Raw genomic sequence first — 22058 nt, forward strand, 5'->3', positions numbered from 1 at the left:
AATTAGCATTTGAGGCGAGGATTTAGAATCGATTTGCATTCATGCATGACATTACCTGTCTGGCACTGGTTGCCAGTAAATCCTTTGGGACATGTGCATCTGCCGGGCGAAGTACATATTCCCCCATTTAAACAGGAAGCTGGGCAGATAGCTGAAAGGTAATTAAGTTCAGATATCATTTAACTATTTCATAACATTAACGTTATTAACAACCAACACAGAGTTTATATAATTTACGAAAAAAAGTTGTAAGATTAATTGGGATTCTAATTATGATATTATTATTTCACATCTGTTTTTCTATTCTTTTATATTCTTATCATACGTTATAATGTTCTTCGTCATTTGTGAATAACATTGAATATTATAAAGGGATGATTTCATGAATATTTATCGTTGGACAAAACTTACGTTTATTACACCCAAAACTCAACTGTGTTGCCTGTGTCCATCCTGGACAGCATATGATACCGGAGGCCGCGTCGGTTTGAATATGAAAATAATTATAGTACCTAGGAAACAATCATATTATGATTATTGTTATTAATACTGAAATATTGTTATCTTTTTACATGGTATTGCAGTAAACAGTAAATTGAATTGCGTGGAAATAATTATAGCCGCATTTATTTAAAAAATTATTAAAAATCAACCTTTCAAAGCTTTCAATTAAAAAGGATAATACATGAACGAATATTTTACTTAAGAATCGCAGTCATAAATAAATTGCAAATACTTATGTAAATAAAAGTGATTCAAGGTATTAAATCAGTAAAATTATAATTATCATAATGATAATGATAATTATAATTTATGCCTGTTTGATCATCACCTCAGTTACAAAGTGCTTAACAGTTTAATTTCGAAAATCACATTACCTAAGTTGCCGGCTTTGGCGATGATGAACGGAGGAACTAGGAACCGAACTGGTACAAACTCGTCTCCTGCAACATGAATTTTATTTATATTACTGTTGTTATTAACAAATAGATAGAAATAGCTGCTTATAGTTGCAGATATTTGCAATTTATTTTGCAATTGTTTAACATTTATTTGCCATTCCATGAAAAGTACTTATACTTTACACAACAGCTGACAACGTAAAACAATGTTAATCGACAGAAAGACAAAATTATTTTAAGTTGACAAAAAACATAATATAATAAACAACAGGAAATTGACTTTTACCGCTTCAAAATGAACGATTCAATATGATCCGAGGGAATCGCGTTACAACGAAGAAGTTCAAATAAAACGATTGCTCGACAATGAAATGACAATTTGCTGACGTATACGATGGCCGTCATCGGTGTCGTCCTTTTTGCTTAACGGCGTAGGATCTCGCGAGGGAACAAAAAATCACGCAAACAGGAGAAAACGGACCGATCATCGTGCGCGGACGTGCAAAGATCGTACAGTAATTGGGCGTCGAGTAGCCGATCTTGCACGGCAGAACCACTTCGTCATCGTTGGCCCGCGAGAAAATTGCATCTCGCCGTGTCTCTGTCATGTTCGTTGAAATGCGACACGACGTTTACTGTCGCAACAACGAACTCAACAACGCGGCTCGTATCACGAGATCGTTGACTTTCCTTGTAAGCGCGCCGTTTCGTTCGTGGCCGAGAGGTACCAGGAACGGAAAACGACCGGCAAACAAAGAAGCCGAACCTGAACCAATTAACCCTTACGCATGCAACCTGGCACCCAGTTTTAAATTGTCTTCCACACATTCTGCTACGCGTTAACCTTTTAACCGTGCATTTTAACTGTAACATTTTAATCGAATTATTTTTATTTCATACCTATATTTCAAGTAGTAGTGAAGTAGATTAACGACGAATAATTTTAAATAGATTCAATTAACAAGATGATTAGCGTATGTTAGTACTCCTTGAATTATTATCGTTAACAATTTAAAATATGCGGCGGAAATCAAATGTACTTTGAAGAGTTATTAGGATTTCAAATGAACATTACAAATCATTTTCTCTTAGAAACATTGAAACTCTTAATACTCTTCTCATTTAGTGTTTGTTCTTTAATCTCTAAAAAAGTAATGGCAGATTCAGTGATAATAAGTATTGTAATTGTGTTTGATAGTACGATTTAACACGTTGAGTCACCGGTGACTCCCAACCAAGTTGGATTACTATAGTTCACTCAAGTAAACGATGATCATTTGTAAACATCTGTATATTATAAATAATGTTACCTAATGCGATGAGATTCGTGTAATAATAATAATGGAATTCAATCAAATGATTTGATATAATATTTCTTGGATTTTTTGTATTTTGCTCTACAAAATCGTGCGGCATTCGACGTGTTAACGTAATCTAGCATTATTAGCTTCATGCAATTCACAGTTACACAATTGCACATTTCCCATAGAATGGCCAATTCAATGAACGTAAGGCTGCACTCGCCGTTGAGAACGACCCTATCGACGCGAATGGCAGATGTTTCCTTAAAATTTCAACGTCACGACGCGCACGCACAAAATTATTCCCGCGTGTATTCTGTTGAAAGAAAAATTTTCTGAAACACGTTGTGTCGGGGTTTCAGATACGGTTCGGAGGACATTCGCGTGGGAATACTGGTTCGGGTACACAAGTGGCCATATTGAACTCAGCGCATTGATAACGCCCAACATGGTCGGTTCACGACATTGAACGAGAAAGGCGGAGGAGTTGGATGTACCTTGAAAACAATTTCAGAAAATAGCGAATCGTGAGCACACTATTCGCAAGTCCCATTCCCTTACGTTTAGCAAAATGAATGTTGATGTGTTCTACGTTTAACCCCTTGTCCTACGATTTCTTTCGTAACTGTGTTCGCTAGGATAACTTTACCATTCATCCCTTTACCTACAATATCGTGTCACGCTCGTGACGAAAGTTTTACACTGAATTTAAGAAATCCAAATATTATTTATGTTTTTCCAATATAAATTAACTATTACTTTTCTATTATCAGTCGTTAACATTGGAAGTAAATGTAAACGTAGAATAAGTATCAACGATTTTGCATTTCCTAATCAATTATTAACGATAAAGTAGTTGTATAGATAGTGGTTAAGAAACAAATTATCAAGGAGTTAGTAATTAACTAAAGAACAACGAAGAATTCATCCATATCCACGACTACTTTAGAGTATAACGATTTTTCCATTTCTCAATATGGGTATTTATTTCTCAACGAATACTTTACATTGTCGTAGTTCAATTCAAATAGACAAAACGATTGAGAACATGAATGTAAATATATTAACTTATGTCTTACGTATGACAATCTTACGAACAATAAGTTAGTAAAGAAAATTTGATCATTATAGTCGAAAATTATATTTTGTAGCATTATAGTATTAGTCTAAAAAATCATGAGACTTCGTAGTGCAGTAAAGGTGAAGATGAAGATGGAAAACAAATTTAGTCACCCATTCAACAAATTTAAGATGAATTAAACCGTTGATGACTTCGACAATGACCTTCAAGTATTTTTGTTATACATATACCAGCGAATTTTAAATCGAAGAAGCCGCACATTATATCGCGTGCGGTCGAATCGTGGTTGCGCGATGTTTCGATGGTAACAACACGCTTTGCACGCTCGTTGCGATGTCATTGGTAGTAATAAATACGAAGTCTTTATTGTCCGATCTCATGAACGTTATACCAATAATTTCTTCCTCCTTTTCTTTCTTTCTCTCGTGCTCTTTACGTTTCTCTCTCAGCTTCTTTGTGACGGTAGCACACGATAAAGAGACTTTCTCAGCTGCTTTCAACTTTCAACAGACGAACAGCCGTAAATCAGTCCCTTAACGAGGTCCAAATGTAACGATCGTCTCTTCAAATTAATGTCGGTTTCTAAGACAGTGAACCGTCCTGTTGATTGAAACATGTTGCAACACTTCATACGAAGGAGTTGCAGCATGCAACGTTTAAACTCTCTGTATAAGAATTTCGATTATTTCTGGATATAATAGCTTATCATTAAGCTCCGAATGTTTATGCATTTGTATGCATAATATGAACAATACGAAAAAATATATGAAATGTCCGAAATATAGTCCCTTTCTGTTGTGATTTCAATTTTCTAATTACGACCTTACCAGTTTGCATTTGCGAAAAATGTGCAGTTTACTTATTATAATAAGCTGACGAATATTGATTAGCAAAATTCTGTTTATATAATGAAGATATTAAATATCGAAGAATGTTTCTTTCGATTCACCGAAAAATGAATTTTTGTATATATGCGGATCTTTATTAGTCAATTTATGATTACGAGCTAAACAGATATTTACCTTTGAAAAAAAAAAACACTTCGTTAACTTCACTTATAATCGTCTTTCTATCATGCTTTCCCAATACCGCTATGTAAAAATTCGACAGTAAGAAATGCAAAGGATTAAATGTTCCACGATTTCAGAAAATGTTCGGTAATGAATAAACTACATTGACATTTCATCGAAAGTGTCGTCAATGATGGAACAAATTGTTCAATCAACTGTAAGATGCTTAATTAAGAGTTTTTTTAAATTATCGTTGCGACAATAATCACAAGCAACTAAAAGTTGATTGAAAATCTTTAGACTCGGCTCTGTGGATAAAACTGTAATCTATTAAAAAGAAAAACGGATCTTCATGACGATATTTATAAAACAAATGAATGTAATTCTCATTACGTCTAGAGCCTTTGTACCATAAAAACATCGTGTTTACTTATTGTCTCAGTTTGAATAAAAACCGATTAATTATTCTATTACAAAAGCAACAATAATGAATGTAATAAGATGAAACGCGTTTCGATTTTTGGGATGGTTAAATGCAAGAACAAAAAAATAGTTAAAATGAAGAAATGATTCATCAGTAACACAATATGTCGCTTTAAAAGTAATTCAACTGGTGCGTTGCTCATTGGCTATCGCATCAAAGCGGGAATGATTGATTAACCAGAGCCTCGGAAATCCTGACACCTCATTTTCCTCGCACAGCGAAAATGTCATTCACGGTGTCTAATGAAGCTTCGCCGTCAAGCCAATTGGCAACAAAAAGATCTCCTTTCCACAACTTAAATGAGGAATGTTCCCGCGTCCGTGATTTAATTACTCTTCCGAACAGTTGCTTCATTATATGACATTAAGGAAGATTTGCAAATCGACGTCGATTGAACGTTTTTTGGAGAAATTTATACGTTACACTTTGAAGTGATCTTGTTCTCGAAATTAATTATCGTACTTTTACTGAATTGTCAAATAAAAATACATTATATACGTATTATTTGCATATAAAGAATGGAGTAAGGATCTCTTTTTAAATGGTACTCAGTTAATTTAAGTAACAGTAATAAGTTATGCATGCATTAACACGTTCTCTACCAGCGTCACATATTTGTGACGGCCGTAATCCTATATTTTACATAATGAAAGTGAAATTAATCCTATACATATTTTTATTAGAAATTATAAACTACGACATTATATTTAGGAACTCAATGACTCGTTTCAATTTCATTTTTCTAATATTTTGTTTTGAAGATGTATTGGATTGACGAATATATTATAATTGATGAGACCGTCACCGAAATAAGCGCTGGTAGCGAACGTGTTAAATGCAAAATCGTGATAAATGAAAAGAAACTAACGTCAAATAAAAATGTTCAATAGCGTGAATAACTAGATAACAGTGTAGCGTAAGGATCCTGGCAGCAAACAGTTAATAATTGTTCCTTCTTACCTTCGCTACAAAGTGATAATAAGTGATACGTAAAACGTTGGTGCTTCCCGTGACAGTCAACGTGTTAATAGGGCACGCTATTTTTGTCGGGATTTATCGTCATCAAAGTTTAATCGCGACGATACAATTTTATCGATGATTTATTTCACGCCATCAGATATACGCTTCTTGACTTTCGTCGATTCCGTCGCGACTGTTTCGAAGCACGCGCGCAGAGATCGCGAAAATAAAGCAGCAGAGAAACTCCCGCGAAACGAACGGGCGTTGTCGTGTCTGGCATGCAAATGCGACGTAATTCAATGGCGTCAATTAAAATCGCGCGCGAAATGAATCGTGACATACAGATGCTACGCGTGGAACGGGGTTCTTTACGAAGGGAGCTCGCTCTGCAAACGACAAGTAATGTTATGACACCGGCGCGGCGTTACGATTCGCATTCCCCGTCGGGGCAGCGGCGCACGGCTCCTTGAATTCACGCTCGACTCGTCGACTCGTGAATTCATTAATAAATCGCAATCACCCTTTGACTTGCTTGTTTTCTAGCGTCGCTTGCGCCAGTTGTTCTTATCGGGCCAGCGAGGCGTGCTGCTAGTGGCTGAATTATGATTAGGCTACCAACGATACTAACGGTTGTCTAACATTGCCCGGTAAATTGAAATCGAGTCAGGTAGGAAACAAGAACAGCGGACTGTTGGATGATCGAATAATATTGTTATCGAATATTTGAACATTTGCTGCGCCTGATGAACTGATAACGCAGTGTTGCATTCCGTTGAACTTGTCTTTGTTGTATACCGTTTAGTAAACTAAATATATTAGGTTTACCAAAAGAATTTTGTCCGATTTTCCATTAAAAGGAAACAAAACATTTACAATGCATTTATTAATATTTAGTGGACTCTTCTTAGCGTGATGGCGATTTGCGGATTCCATTTCTGCGGATTGACTCATCTTTGGAAACTTGAAATGACGTCGGACAGAACTTTCCGGTAGACCTAATGTGTACAACAATGTTACTAGCATAACAGAATTTCAGTACAACCAACGCCAATGAAATAAATTATTAGTTTTTACGATAAACAATTCAATTTAGGTGAAAGTGTTTCGGAATTGGGTCGATGGATGCTGCAGCGTATCTACCGCGCCTTTCTCGAAATACTGTTACTGTCGAAAACCTTATTTTTCATGTTTTCCTGAAAAATGGTCAACTACTGGTACTAAGTCAATTACCGGTGCCTTTACCAAATTTTTCCAAAAAGTGCCAGCGACGCTTCATTTTTGATAGCAATAAATATATTCATCAATGGAATTTTTCATACTTTCTGTTGTTCCCTCTTTATTTGTACTTCAAATTATACATTCTGATATAACGTCTTCTCATTTTTATTCAATTTACAAATGGCACTCAAAGGGTTAACGGAGGGTTAACAATGACACTTTTACTTACTGGGTCCAATGCTGCGTATATGGCAAAAATCATTTTATTATTTTTATCACTGTTATTGTTGTAATATTTACAATTAACACTGTAAATTTGTGAATTTTTTTCTGCTCGTTATCTACATTAAGGTATTTTTCGGTGGAAAGTAAGCTTGAGATACTTCCGGTCCGTTAAGGGTTAAAAGCTTTAACAATATTATAAGAAGACTGTTGAGAATTTCGACGTGGCATAGGAGGGATGCAGTCTGTACACGCTATGGTCTCACGATGTGCGCAAGTGGTACCTGTATTTACTCATACTTGCGAACCACCCACGTTATGTACGAGTGCTTCCTGTATTCGAGAAGCCGCTACCGTATGCACGAGTGCTGCGAGCACTTGCGTGAATCTGCAACGTATGAAAGCACTATCTGCGTTCGCAGGATCACACGATGTTTATGAGTGCTTCTCGCATTCGCAAGCGTTACTCGAGATTGTCACTGAAAACAAACTCCCAGCGTACAAAGCAATAATCAAAGTGATGGATCACAGGTGTTGGGAACGGCAGCAAAAAGCCATATTTAAAAGCTGGAAACAACGCAGTCAATAATCAACGTACCGTGGTGTGTTGAAAACGAACATTTAAGTAAATATCTTCAAATTCCTTCTGTTGAAACCAAGGTAAAACGAGCGACTGAGGATTATGAAACAACGACAAGTATTATCTAAACCTATTAACCTTTTGCACCCGATTTATTTTCAATGATGTTGGGTGTAAACTTGTATTCATTTTTAGGAGAATGAATTAAACTAATTTACGATATTTCTCAGTTTTTAGTTTTTCGCTTATAAAACGAAGACTTTTCAGTTTTGGAAACTTTTTTTTTTACTGATACTGAAGCTGAACGTCTATTAATAAGAAACTTATAAGAAAATATGTTTATTCGAAGTTTTAACTATTAGTTTTTTGCTGTTATATCTGAACTGATCCGATTCGCCTCGGGTCTACCCTATTTACATTACTTCCGAATTCTTTTCTTTTATCAATGCCTGTATCGCTACACCTTCTTCTGTCGATTGTTTAACTCGATGCGCTCGTATCGATCACTTAGGACAGGCTCGACCTCCTCGACCTAGGGTATATCCATACCTATTTTCATTTCTGACTACAACATGGATATATCTATATGCAATCGTTGACAATGACCTAAGGCAACCTATGCCTCTACACATGTTGACGACCTAGGACGAATCCACATCCATTTTCGACATCAATCACGTACGAATTCATGTATATGTGCAATTGTTAACCACACCTAGAACAATAAGGCCTGTAAGGTCTAGAATAGGTCACTGCACTTTTTTGTTCTTTTCTACGTCTAATGAATCACATATGATTTATGGACAGCGAATGTGTTAATAAGGAGGATAAGTATATAGAAATTATAGTATACTGTTTCGAAACACTGCCAAACACGTATATAACATTTAAAAGCCGTTAAAACTAGAACTACCGCACCTATATAAATGATTTCAATTTACTTTTTTCCAAATGATTAATATTTTAAAAATGTTAAACATCCGAGATGATTTGAAAAATATAATTTCGCTTGAATACTATATTGGAAATATGAAGAAACCGAAACATAATCTATTATCACAATTTTTATAAAGATTACACACTAACACTAGAACTACCGTACCAGTAAAATTGACTGCTTTTAGCTTTCTTGTTTCGCAATGATCGATATCTCAAAAGCATTGAATATTCGAAGCTGTTTTGAAAATAAATAATTTCACTGAAATACTATAACGAATGCCTGAAAGAATAGTTATAATCTATTGTTATAATTTTTATAAGAATTACACGTGAATCATATTAAATGCTCCATAGTTCTAGTGTTAATCTATAATAACCTAACAACTTTTTGTTTTGCAAATCGTCTACAATCGACGAACTCCGAATGGGAATGCCCACTTAGAAATTCGTCAATAATCCTTTCATATTTTATTAACATCTATTTGAGCAATGTTTTTGTCCAGGACTAATTCCCACTGGTTGTACCTTCATTCGTCGCGGTTCGACCATTATGATACGATATTCTTTCTCCCTGACTATATACTGGTATGGTGCATAACGATGGTTTATCATAAAAGTGAAGGAGTTATTTTTAAAGCTGACAAATGGGTTCAGTCCCCTTCTTGAATATTTTTCCCGAGGCTGCCGTCACTCGTTCCATCCACGGTTCCTCTTCACGCCTCGCAAAGAAAAGACGAAGTCTTTTTATCGCTCAGGCAAGTTTTAAGGATATTGAGTCTGCTGCTCGTTAGCGACGAACTTTTGCCAGCCTCCTCCTTTTCCTCGGAGCGTGAACGACCGACAGCTAAACAATCTGACGGACCGACTCCCCTTGTATATATTAACGAGAAGCTTCCGAACCGTCAATCCTTGCATCTCGTCCAAACAATTTCGCTTGGTTCATCCGTGACTGTTTCGGGGACGCAGTCCCTGTGACTGTTTACGTCAAGGCATTGCAGAAGTTCGTGCGTTTTTCATAGGACGACAGCTGCGAAGCATTTTAAGCCATTGTCTCTTGTTTTTCGTTTATACAGCGCAGAGGTCTGAAACTGTTAGGTTTTATAAGTAAAAGTCATTCGTCAGACTTTAAACTATCAACCGAAGTAAATTTTAGAGCAATATTCTTCTTGTACAATACACTTTCGCCAATTTCCCGTAATCAAATATTCAAAGCAATTTACTGTGTGCATTGAAGTAAGCAGCAACATTGTAACATTGTTTTCGTCGGATGTAATAGTATTAACTCTTAACAAAGAAGGTTCATGAAGTCTTCGAGAATTCAGGTCGGTACTTAAGAGTTGACTTTTAAGTCAATGTTGTGCATTAACGTTTGAATGCTGTTTTAGAAGTTCAATTTTAACAGTTATTTTATATTCGATTTTATAGAAAGGCAGGAACATTGTATAACTTTGGATAAATATTTAAACGTACATATGAAAGTTAGGAATAGTCTTTAATTACCATTATTTCAGAAATTGAATATAAAATCAATGCAGGGAATATATTGTGATAAACCTTTCCAACTGACACGATTGTTGCTGAACTAAATACAAGAAAGTTTAAAAAAACAGTTAGAATTTACAATGTTGCTTTAAGTCGCTGTCCCCGATTTAAAAGTCAACAAAAATTTGTCTTGAAATTCGCCAGGAGGAAATATATAACGTTGTACAATGTGTTCCACAAATTTATTCAAATTGAGGAGTTACTAATCATTTTCGCGATCGGTACTACCGATTCTTCCTGTGCTCGCGCGTTGCCGTTAGCTGTGACCGCGGGCTAGCATCACGATCCAGCAAAGCTTCCAAATTACAAAATTGTTTGATAACTGGTTACCGCTTCCCCATTGATGTAATTACGCGCCTACGCGGTACCAATAAATGCCACACTGTCGTTCATTATTTTCCCCGATGCATCTTACTCGCTATACGTGCCATTTGCTGCGTCGTCGGCTGGCACTGACAGAACGATAGTTTCTCTAACGTTCTCTTCAATTTAATCAAAATGTCAGGATCCTCGGATTTTTCCGATTGTTACGCCATCTCGAAAGAAACCGACGAGTACCTCTAACATTAAGTTCACGCTTTCATATAGCGACATGTTTTGTTATTTAATTATTTGATTATACGCATATAAAGATACTTAAAATGTCAGTTGTCAAGACAGTTTAAAATTGTATCTAACTATCAAAGTGTTGCTGTGATCTGAAATACTACATCAACAATGAAACCTGTCTGAAATCTTTTCTATTAATAAATAGACGCGTTTTATTTATTCAACTTCATAAAGTTTTCTTATCTTCTACTAAAACAATCGATAATTCTGTAACCATTGTTAAGAACAGAATGTATTAATTATATGATATTTTGACATACTCCAATATGGAGAACCATAAGTCTGTATTTACAAATTGTTCTTCATTTGCAATGTTTGACAGATAAAACATTATTTTGTTGCTTGAATTTTTTATTAAACATTTATCTGCTTTAGCGCGTCCAGTAAATGTTGGAAATCTTGAAAGGACTGATTCTTCTGCAATTCCCTGCGAGCGTTTAAGAGAATTGAACATAGACGTTCAACGTGTACCGTTCAAAATTTTTGCTTGATCGTGTAATTAATACATCACGGTTTTGACTACCTAGCTATAAAGACTGTGCGCGCACGTTGAATGATGTAACATTTTCTTGTACCATGAATCACCGTCATGATCTCCCGAGGTATTGCAATGATATATCACCGTCCTCTACACGTGGAATACGGTTACTGTAGCCGGTGATGTATGTATTTCTCTGGTCTTGACATCACTGCAGCTTTTTCATCGTCGTTAAATTCTTTATCAAAGGACTCCAGACGTCGCCACGTACGATGTTAGGGTGAGTCCGAGGTTCGTGAGATTTTCATAAAAATTTCAGGCATACATACTACCGAAACAACAATTCAAACAACAAAAGTTTTTATTCGAATCGCGTAAATAATAACACTATCTACACGATCCGAATTTAACGACACCGAATAAAATTTACCTTTGTTGTCTGAAATGTCGTTGTTATTACTTTTTCTGTCGTGCTACGTAAAATAAATATGTATTTCTGTGAGTTACAAAATTATAACACATTTTATCGCGTAACAAGGTAGGGACCATCTTCAAGTTTCGATTCCGACCTGTAAAGGATATTTTCGATTCAAGTCTGCGATAAGATAAAACTTGCCCCCAACAGTAGTCTGAACAATCAGCCTCGCGACCTTGTGGACCGTAGTTCTTCCGGTCGCCGAAAGAGGAAGTACCGTTGTGATAATCAATTTCCACGAAGCGGCTATCGCGAATCGTCAGGCAGGCCGCGGAATTATCATTTAATGGCCTCGCAATAACACGGTCGAACGAAAAGGGAAGAAAAGGAGCTGGCCATGAATTATTCAGGCAATCGCAGGAACGCGAAGCAATAGCAGCGTATCGCGCGATCGATACCACATCGTTCGAACACTTGGCAACGATAAGTCCATTTATGCTGGCCATAAACCGACCGGGGAATTTTCAAGAAGATCGCTGGGGAGGTGACCTTACGAAGCCACGAATTCTTGGCGCGCCACCGAGGTGCCCGGGGTACTTTTTTGTTCACGGGACCATTTACGGGAGAATATGACCGGCCGTCCGGTTCGACCACCCGAGGGCCAACAAACACCTTGACCAGCCCGCGCTGTGTATGCATGTACCTGTTTCCCGTGGGCACTTTCGCCCACCCTTCCCATCTCACGCTTTTGACCTCTTCACCTACATGTCCATGGCCGCCGCGGAAAAAATCATTGCTAATGGATTCAATCGGAGCGCCGATCGTCGCAGAATGGTTTAAATCGTAGAATTGAGGAGAAGGTCCAAAATGAAAGGTCATCGAAGAATTCGCTCGCGGTTAGAGGGTTAATAAATTCTTTTGACTTTGAATTAAATATTATTCTTTTGTTATCGATCACTGTAATTTACAGCAAACATGAACATAAATATGCGCAGAATTGTTCTCTTTTCGTAATGAGTTATTAATGACAAAGCTGATGTGTCGATCATATTAAGAAATAAATCATAGGGCAAAAGGTTAGAAAAATGTTGCAATGTACGTATATGTTATAAAATAGATTTGATTTAGACTACTTACCGAAGATCTAACACACGTTAGATTAGACGGCAGATAATGTTTGTTTTGTCAATACATTCAGTTTCGATTTTCTGCAAAACTTTCTACGTTTGTTGGAATCTGCACTGAAGTATCAGTCAACAGGTGCCACACTCGCACATAATATTGTTCCGCAAATAATGGTAAATTGAACAAAAGGAGACAGAAAAAAGTGTTCAAGACTTCAATTTTGAGGAAACTGTGCTTGAAAATTCACCACGTGGTTCTTCATTTCTCTTATGTGCCAGCTGCTAGTTCATCGTTGACAGATGTTGCTATCGGCGAAGAAGTCGACGCGAAATGCCAGCACGTCCACGAAATTGTATGCCCGTGGTTGCCCTTTGATCGGTAAACTTACATCGTTCTCGCCGCAATGCGTTCTTTGCGAATCCCCTGTCGGCTAAGCGCAATTGTGTCGTACTGATTTTCATTACTGATTTAATTGCTGTATTCAACTATCGGCTTCGACAAATAGTTTTGTCAGCAAAATTGTTATGAACTTATGATATTTTTTCAACAACTTCATCCTTCTACGGGTGCCTTTCGTTCATATGCGTTCGGGAGATAAGGAACTGAAGGAACATATCCGTACAATAAACTCGCATGTGAAGTATTCTATTCCTGCAAAAGCTAAGACTGCTCTCGTACATGTATGACTGGCACAGTTCAACAAAGCGATGCTTACAATATCTTCAAAATTATTCACGTACCCGCTTAATTTCCGAGAAAATTGAATTTGAAAAATCCACGTCGCCTATGTAACAATTACTGCGAAGGTACGATTCTCCGTGCGATTTCGAACTTCTACCCTCTTCATCAATAATACGTAACATTTAGAGTTAATATACAAGAAAAAACTAAAAAGTATTTAGTCAACAATATTTTATTATTAGTTATAAGACTTCATTCCAAAGGACTTCGTATCACGAAGAATCAGAAGTTAACAAGAAGCGTTTGGCATTTCCATTGAGGTTCACCACAAACGTGCGTGGCCTCCTTGCAAGTGCAGTAATTAATTACCGTTCGCATGAAATTGAGTTAAACAATGCACAACAGTGAAAACGTGCGAGTAGCAGGAATTACTGTGCACCGCGTACAAATATACATACGTTGAGGTTAAACAATTTGAATAATGTGCAACCCTAGTCAAAGTGAGCCCGTGGGCAGCAAGAGTTGAATGGCCGGCGCTGTTATGTTTATCTCGTGCCGTACACGTTAACAGAAACGGAAAAGAAAATAAAAGGAGGCCTCGACGGAACGTACGTGTAAAAGACTGTGCTCTATTTGCGTCCGTGGAATGTCATTTCGCGTTCGTTGTTCCTTCTTTCTACTTGTTTTGCGGCGAGTCGTGACACGAAGTCCTCCCGGAGGCATTTAAGAGTCTCAAGCCTTGCGATGTAGGTTCCATTAAGAGGAATGACTGAATCTCTCACGGTTCTTTTTTTTTTCTTTTAAAGGAAACTGAAAGACACTCGAAAATTTCTTCGAAGAAAAATATAATATTAGATCGGAGCACGTGGCATGTTGACTTCAGTGATTCGTACATTTAGTTGCGTTTCCATATATAAGTGAAGCTTATTAATGACGATCGTTAAACTGCGAGTCTTTATATCAGTCCCTGGCCTTGATACATGAACAAGATGAAGTAAGGTGTCTAACTATAGATTAATCGTATCGGTATCTATTGAAAACCCACGTTTATTTTCACACACAAGAAGGATAAGGAAACAATTGATTTGTGGTCCGCAAGTAAAGATAAAATCCATAGAACGATCAATTTCTCGCATTCATGGTTAGCTTTGAGATGATTTATATAGAAAGGAAAGAAAGGAAGAAATGTGAAATTAATTCATGTGAAATATTCATCACTGTGAAATCAATTTTGTTAGAAATTGATGAAATTTTGATCATTCGTTTTTCAATACACAGACTAAATATTATTATAGACATAAATAGCAATAGTTCAATCAAAATCGTTTGATACAGCTTTGAAACTATAGAAAAATACTTCACTTAAACTGAAGTTACATGATATTTTTATATAGATGATAATTTTGATAAAATTGTGTAACACCAACAGTGTTAAGGGGTATTCTTTTAACTAGAAGTAGGTACACGTAAAATGTATTGAAATATTCATATCTTGTCATAAGTTATCACTCGAATGCTTCATTGCGGAACTTACATTTTTCTATTTTTTTAGGAGTTTCTCATTTTTCATGCTAAGAATTTGGAACGGAAAAATCTCAAAAAATTCTCAGCCATCCAATGCTATGCCAAAAATGTCTCCGAATTTTTTCACAGTTTATATTTACCATAGAATAGGGAAAATGGGACAAAAACTGGTAATTCGAATTTAGCCTATAACTACCCTTCTGGTTGAGATAGAGAAAATCGGTCTAAAGGCACTTTTGACTCCCTTATCCTGCTATACCCTTTCAGTCATCGTATAGTTTTTATCTCGTGAATTATTAATTACTTTACTTTCACTTTCGTTCAACGTCTTTCCACGTGGCATTTTATGAAACAACAGATTTTACACACTCAATATTACCTTTAACGTTGCACGTTTAATATTAACAATTTGAAAGAAAATTCTATTCGCACACTGTTCCCGTTTGAATGCTCAACGAAAACTGTTTTATAGTTCTGTCGCGTTTAGTAAGAGGTATTTTTGTATAGCTTTGTAATTCTTACAAATGTCCGTAAACACTGCGTTGAAGAACGTCTCCTGATATAAGCAGTAACACGCGGTACGTAAGAAGGAGAAATCAAATATAGAAGTTGTATGAAACGTTGCTTTCTGTTAGTCGATCGCGAACTGTGTAATAGTAACAGTGCCAACGAAAAGTGTAAAATGTGATCTTCTAAATATTTTCTGTATTTATAAATCAACGTGGCTAAATATTCTTTCACAGTCAGTGTATTATATATCTTTATGCAAATTATAATTGTTACAGATCATAGTTATTACAGATTATAGTTATTTTCTTCATATTCCCTACGATGTAACTACTGTCAAAACACGACAGAAATGTCTGCTAATGTGCATAGCGGTCAAGATTACGATTCACTACACCGAATTCTGAACAACTGGCTGCATACGTGTATCAAGGTAGATGTCTTGGCACAATTCACTTATTATTTGTTTAGCCGCGGTTACTGAACCGCGTCGACTACTAAGCTCTTTGCCGGAAAGTATCTCTCTCTGTACAACGGTGTCCAATGCGGAGTAACGATTGTGAAACATCGGAATCATTCAGCTGCGGTCCCGCGTTTATAACGCGTAGTTGCTGAGCAACTTGAAATTTTCAAGAAATATCCTTTCCCAATATCTTGAAAAGAATTTGAATCTTGTTAATTTCACTTATAGGCTTTCTTCTAATATTACCACTCTCAAGCAATACTCTCAAGCTTACAACTATTACGTAACAGACGAAAAACTATCGAGCAATCGTCTTAGCACTAGCGAATGTAACAGATCGACGCGTTACAGGTGCACCAGAGTTTTTCGAGGTTGTCCCATCGACCGTTGTTCTTATCGCTATTTTCGCGGTATCGGAAAATGGTAATTGCGACACGATGGAAGGATGATCTAGTTTTGACCAGCAAAACAAACGAGTCTGCCGTTTGACAACACAAACGTAACAGTTGTGACTATCTTCCCGTGACATGGACCATTTGTCAATCGATCAATGGGCACACCGTTGGCAAGGCAAAATGCACTGGGGATAATGGACAGTGTATGCGACTACGCACCGAACGTTTCACGAAGTGACATGGCAGGATTATTATCCAAGGTACTTGGAACTATTTACGTATTCATTATTCATGTTCCTTCGTACGAACGTCGTCCGATCAATCAAATAAAACTGTACAGACCGAGCATAAGAGTATTACAGAGAATTTGTGGATCTATTCGGGGTAAAAGTAGATTGAGAGAACAATTACGATTCTTGGTGCGAAGCATTTGATCCGACATATTGATCCTTTGCACTCGAAAAAGGAGTTTCACTCGCTATTTTATTCAATGCAGCAACATTATACTATTAGATATTCAACATCGATAAAATAATTTTATTATTCTATGGTTTCTTAAAGTTTTTATTTTTATTTCCACTAGGTTCTTGCCTGTAGTATATAAACTAGTTATATCAAGTCTACTTCAGATTTCTGACTTTTATATTATGATCAATGTATTAGAATGTCTCATAAGTTCGTTTCGCGCTCTGTCTGCAATGTTTGGTCTAGCGAAAGTTTGGGAAACATGGTATTATGAGGCTTATAGAGAAATGAACGATTAGATAGGAATCTATTGTGCATAATTCAATAACATTATATAAAACATAAAGTACTGGATGCATTATGTATAATACTTGAGTCGTTCAAAAGCCAATGCGGTTAAGTCGATTTCTGTATATTTTCTGATTTTTGTCAATTTTAATGGAATAAATAATATTCTTCTTTGTTATTAAATGATTTACTCGGTTCTTCGTTTTTTCTAGGTCAAAAACCCCTTCTTTTTATAGCTTCTGAATACGTTGTATAATAATTTCAGAAGCCATTGCATTAATTTTCGCAATTTTCCTTTTCTGGACTAAACCACGTTGGCTTCTGAACGACCCAATTATTTCTACATTTCAATCACTCGTCTATAGCGGACCAACAAGAAATTCGATGACAACGGAGTATTTTTTATTCCGTCGTATGATGTGAACGGGTTAAGAATAGGTCTGAAACGGTATTCGACCGAATGGTTTTTTACAATGACGATGCACAAGGATTTCGTCGAACGTTCGCGTCGAAAACCGTGACACGAGGGTACGATCGAGTTTGTCGACTCCGAAACAGCAGTCGACAGATCAATCCGTCCGACCTCGAATTCCTCTTCTGCATTCCCGGGTCGACCGCATCGCGGGCATCGCCATCGAATTTCATTCGTCGCCTTCTGAATCGCGTTTTAAGTGTCATTACTTTCGCATCAATAAAAATTTAAAGCGTCGACCGGTCGTCCCAGACGCAACATCCGTTCAACGGAGGACGTTTCTGTGGCTCGGGGACACTCACGCCAGGATTTTCACCCCGTCGCATCGTGCGTCGGTCACGAGGCCCAGGCTGACGTGTTAACCCTTTGTGACCAAGTGTTTGTGATTTCAATCTGCAAACACGCTTTGCTTGTATGAGGGAGTTCACGTTATTATCTTGAGGCAGACAATGAATTCTAACTGTAATTTTAATCAGTATGCACGATTATTTCAATGAATATTGTGGTTCTGGCGATATTAAATTTGCACGCGCTTCTCTTATTGTGTCATATGTACGAAATACTAACATTAGCTAAAATGGAAATTTAATAAAAAAGCTACAAAATTATATATATTCATTATGTCTTGTTACAATATTTCAGACTTTAACATGATGACCAACACGGTGGTCATCGATAGCTGGACTATACTAAATTGTTTGAAAACAGTGGCAACAAGTAGATTGCCGTCGAATTTAGTAACGTAAGTAACTAGAAAATAGCGTGACTTTGACACTGCGATACCAAGCCAATAATAATCGAGTCGCTCAGAAGCCAATGCCTTAAAGGATATTAATACCTTATTAGGTATTAATATCCTTTAATACCTAATAACTCCCAGTAAATTCTTTAATACCTGGAAAGAATATTACTTATTCCATTAAAATTTACAAAAATCCGGAAATATCAAAAACTCGACTTAACCGTATTGGCTTCTGAGCGCCTCCGTTGTTTCTAGTACCATTTGTCATGGTTACGAGAGAATGTGTGTTAATATACGAAAACGCTAAAAATCCTCATGTACATAATGAAAGCGTTAAACGTTTTCAATGAGATTTCCATGATTCACGAGTCACATGTCACGAAGGGTGAATAAAATAACGCGCAAATGTGACTCGAAGTTTTCTTCTCGCTGATACCAACTCTGGGAGCCGCCCCGACGACAGGGCAAACTCGATCGGTGGAATCGGCTGCGTGAAAGGCGGGCCAAGAACAAAAGGGGAGAATAGGAGGAACGGGGTAACACTAGGCGCACGGTAAATTATCGCGTTCGGGCTAAATAGTAACGAGGGATCTGGCGCTCGCATTTCTTTCACGTGCGTGCAAGGAGACCTTTGTTTCACGCGGACAAAGGTGGTCGCGTTTACGTGCAAGCGATGCATCGCGCAGTGTGAACGCCTGCGGCCCTTCGCCTTGACGAGCAGTCATTGAAACGGTGCAAAATGATCCGGATGCTGTTGGAAGATAACGTTCGCGAAAAAAGAGAAAAACCGGGAGAACGGGCCGCTGGAACAACTCTGCAGAAAAAACTCTCCGGTTCGATCGGATGTTACCGTATCGTTGATCGTAAGCAGACCGCGAATGGATCTTTGTGCAGATTCGAACATTTAGGAATGTAATTAGAAAAAACGGTGTTATTGTTAACCCTCTACAGGACTGTGTGACTATGAAGTCACTAATTAACACTAACACTACCGTAACAGTCATTCTGATAACAAACTTCGGTTTGTTTGTTTCGCTATTATTGATATCTTCGAAGCATTGGATATTTGAATGCTTTTTGAAAATAAATAGTTCCACTTAAATACTAGAATGAATGGCTGAAGATACTAGAAATGATCTATTGTTATAATTATTATAGGGATTACGTGCCAATCGTATGAAATGCTCGGTAGTTCTAGTGTTAATTAACTTAAAGTTTTATACGCTCAGCCGTGACAGTTCCATATTATTGTAATTTCAAAATTACAAGGTATATTTGTTGTAATATAATATTCATATGTATTCCTCACTTTATATACACAAATTTATGCGGTAAATTGTACTGTGAATTTATGCAAAAGAATTTCCACGAATGATTTAAATGCTGGTTATCAAAGTTTTGTCGCAGTGAAATTCTACGTGGAATGTTTTATTATGCAGAATGAAAGGCCGCTCGTGACAATTCGATTATCGATTCAGACAGTAGAGGGCAGTGAGACTTCTTATATGTGGCAAGCCAAACGGGAAACCACTTTCGTACTAACCAAAAGAAGCTGAACGAGTACGGTAAATCACTGTCCGCGGCACGCATTCCAAACGCCCAACTTTTTAGTCCTGTACAGGTCCACAAGGTCTTTAAAAATCTTCTTTAAGGAATTTTTTCTTTCATTCGCGGAAAGTTCGATCTGCTGCAAGTAATTTATAATGTACTGTGTTTAAACATCTTTAAAATTAAATAATATATAGTATATAATTATATTATAATAGTATAACAAAATGATGGATACACGATAGTCGAGATCACGTCTGTATAAACGTACATTTACTAATTGCTGCTACCTGGAATATTCTTTTCCATGAGGTAGGTCGTGTTTCAAGTATGAATATAATTTCCGTTAAAGCTAGCGATTAAACTTAATCGTAGTTAAATAAATTTTGTGTATACACGTTAAATAAATGTTATTTATCGGACTGGACAGTTAAAAAGTAATTTCTAGAATATCTTATGAGAATTTATTTGACTAATTGTAGTTAATAGTACAGTCATACATAATTAATTTTCTTATATAATTCGAGAATACATGATTTTATTATTTTCCATGATTAGTTATCTTAATAGCTGGTTACATAAATCACAAAATCCTATTTCTTCTGTATTCACCTTGCCTTCAATACTACAAACGATACTAGTTACAAAAATATTCCTAAGCTTCATATTTCCCCCTTAAATATCTGTTCAAAAATATACGCTTCTCCAGAACTCGTCGGCTGAACATAAAAGAACTATTAAAACTGACCTTGCTTAACGAAGTTAAACTGTTAACGTACAAAGTTAACTGAAACCAGGGAAAGATCGTTCAAAAGTGAACAAATTCGAGCAACTTTTATCGATGAAAACTAATAGTTTCGCTTGACCCCTATCTTGCGAAGGGGCAAATCTATACGCGTCAGAGTTAATTAACACGTTGAATGCCGTCCAAATTGAATTACTGTAGTTCACTCAATGAAACGACGAGTATTTGGAAACATTTCTATATTACAAATAATGCTACCTAATTTCGTGATATTCATGTAGAAGAATGTGCAATAGTAATAATGTAATTTAATCAAATGATTTAATATCATCTTTTTTCCATTTTGTGTATTGTCCTTTGTAAAACCGTACTGCATTCAACGTGTTGACATTACAACGTTCAGATATCGTACGCTTTGATTTACCGACAATAGAAATTTTCGTCCTGGCCGCGGACATTTTCGTGACCAGCGAGTATCGTCGTTATGCACGAGCAAATCGCGCAATTTAATTGGACTCCCTCGGTTTCGCTGGAAGCGGCGCGAAAGTAATATTATTAGCCGGAAACCTTTAAGGCAACCCAAACGTTGAAGAGGAGGAACGAGAGCGTCGCCGTCGCGCACCAACAATCCCAATAATTGCACGTGACAGAGGAACGCGTTACGCGCGAGATAATTAATCGGTCGATTAATTAACCGGCAAAAGCCAGTCCACCGATGTCGGCGTTTCTTTTGACGGAAGAAACGCTTACAGGTACACGGATACGCCCGTTTCCATCGTGCATCATCACGAGGACCTGTCGTGTTGTTTGTTGCTGGTAAATACGCGTCGCTTGATTAATATCAAGGTGACTATCCTTTTTCGGAATTTTACACGCCGACCGGTACAAATATATTGTATAAGTGTAAAGCATTTATGAGTTACGCGGGGAGATCAGTTTTATAAACAGTTCTGCAAGGATATTGGACGTGCAAGATACTCATTGAATTTTTATCGATCAGTGATCTGTATTTATCATTACATTTCATTTACGTGATATTTCGATCGTGGTATTTCAATCGATATCATCGGTGGAACACACTTTTATATATCTTTGTAAAGGGATATTTCACTGTTGCATGCCGAAGCATTGACTCACCGCCATCCTAAGTTAACATTATTTCTACCAAAGGTGTCAGAAGATACCTTTTGAAATTTTAACATAAAATTATTTTCTCAGTTTAATCATTTTTCCTTAATTGAATTTTTGACATTTCCTACAGTCAATTTTGTATTCGTTATTGAAAAAGTTAGCAAGTCAATTCAGAATATACGACTAACTTGGAAAATGATTTTAAGTTAAAAATTCAAAAAGTGTCTCTTG

At 36.8% G+C, this 22058-nt stretch overlaps 2 protein-coding genes across 10 annotated transcripts in view; one reads left to right on the forward strand and one right to left on the reverse strand.

Moving 5' to 3' along the window:
- The window catches only part of slow (epidermal growth factor-like protein slowdown), a 30984-nt gene that overhangs the window by 4083 nt on the left and 4843 nt on the right, over positions 1 to 22058 (reverse strand). For both annotated transcript variants that reach the window (XM_031983123.2, XM_031983122.2), the window contains exons 3-5: positions 879 to 944; positions 412 to 512; positions 56 to 151 (exon numbers count right to left, since the gene is read on the reverse strand). In XM_031983123.2, coding sequence (XP_031838983.1) covers positions 56 to 151; positions 412 to 512; positions 879 to 944 — 263 coding nt within the window. The remainder of the gene's footprint in view (positions 1 to 55; positions 152 to 411; positions 513 to 878; positions 945 to 22058) is intronic.
- LOC116429793 (uncharacterized) overlaps positions 15673 to 22058 on the forward strand; it is a 31210-nt gene continuing 24824 nt past the window's right edge. For 2 of the 8 annotated variants that reach the window (XM_076371698.1, XM_076371699.1), the window contains exons 1-2: positions 15673 to 16011; positions 16393 to 16696. The gene's annotated coding sequence lies outside the window, so the exon portion shown is untranslated. The other 6 variants (XR_012999586.1, XM_076371701.1, XR_012999587.1 and 3 more) reach the window with 6 other exon arrangements.

The sequence above is a fragment of the Nomia melanderi genome, chromosome 10 (genome assembly GCF_051020985.1).
Source record: "Nomia melanderi isolate GNS246 chromosome 10, iyNomMela1, whole genome shotgun sequence".
Classification (NCBI taxonomy): domain Eukaryota; kingdom Metazoa; phylum Arthropoda; class Insecta; order Hymenoptera; family Halictidae; genus Nomia; species Nomia melanderi.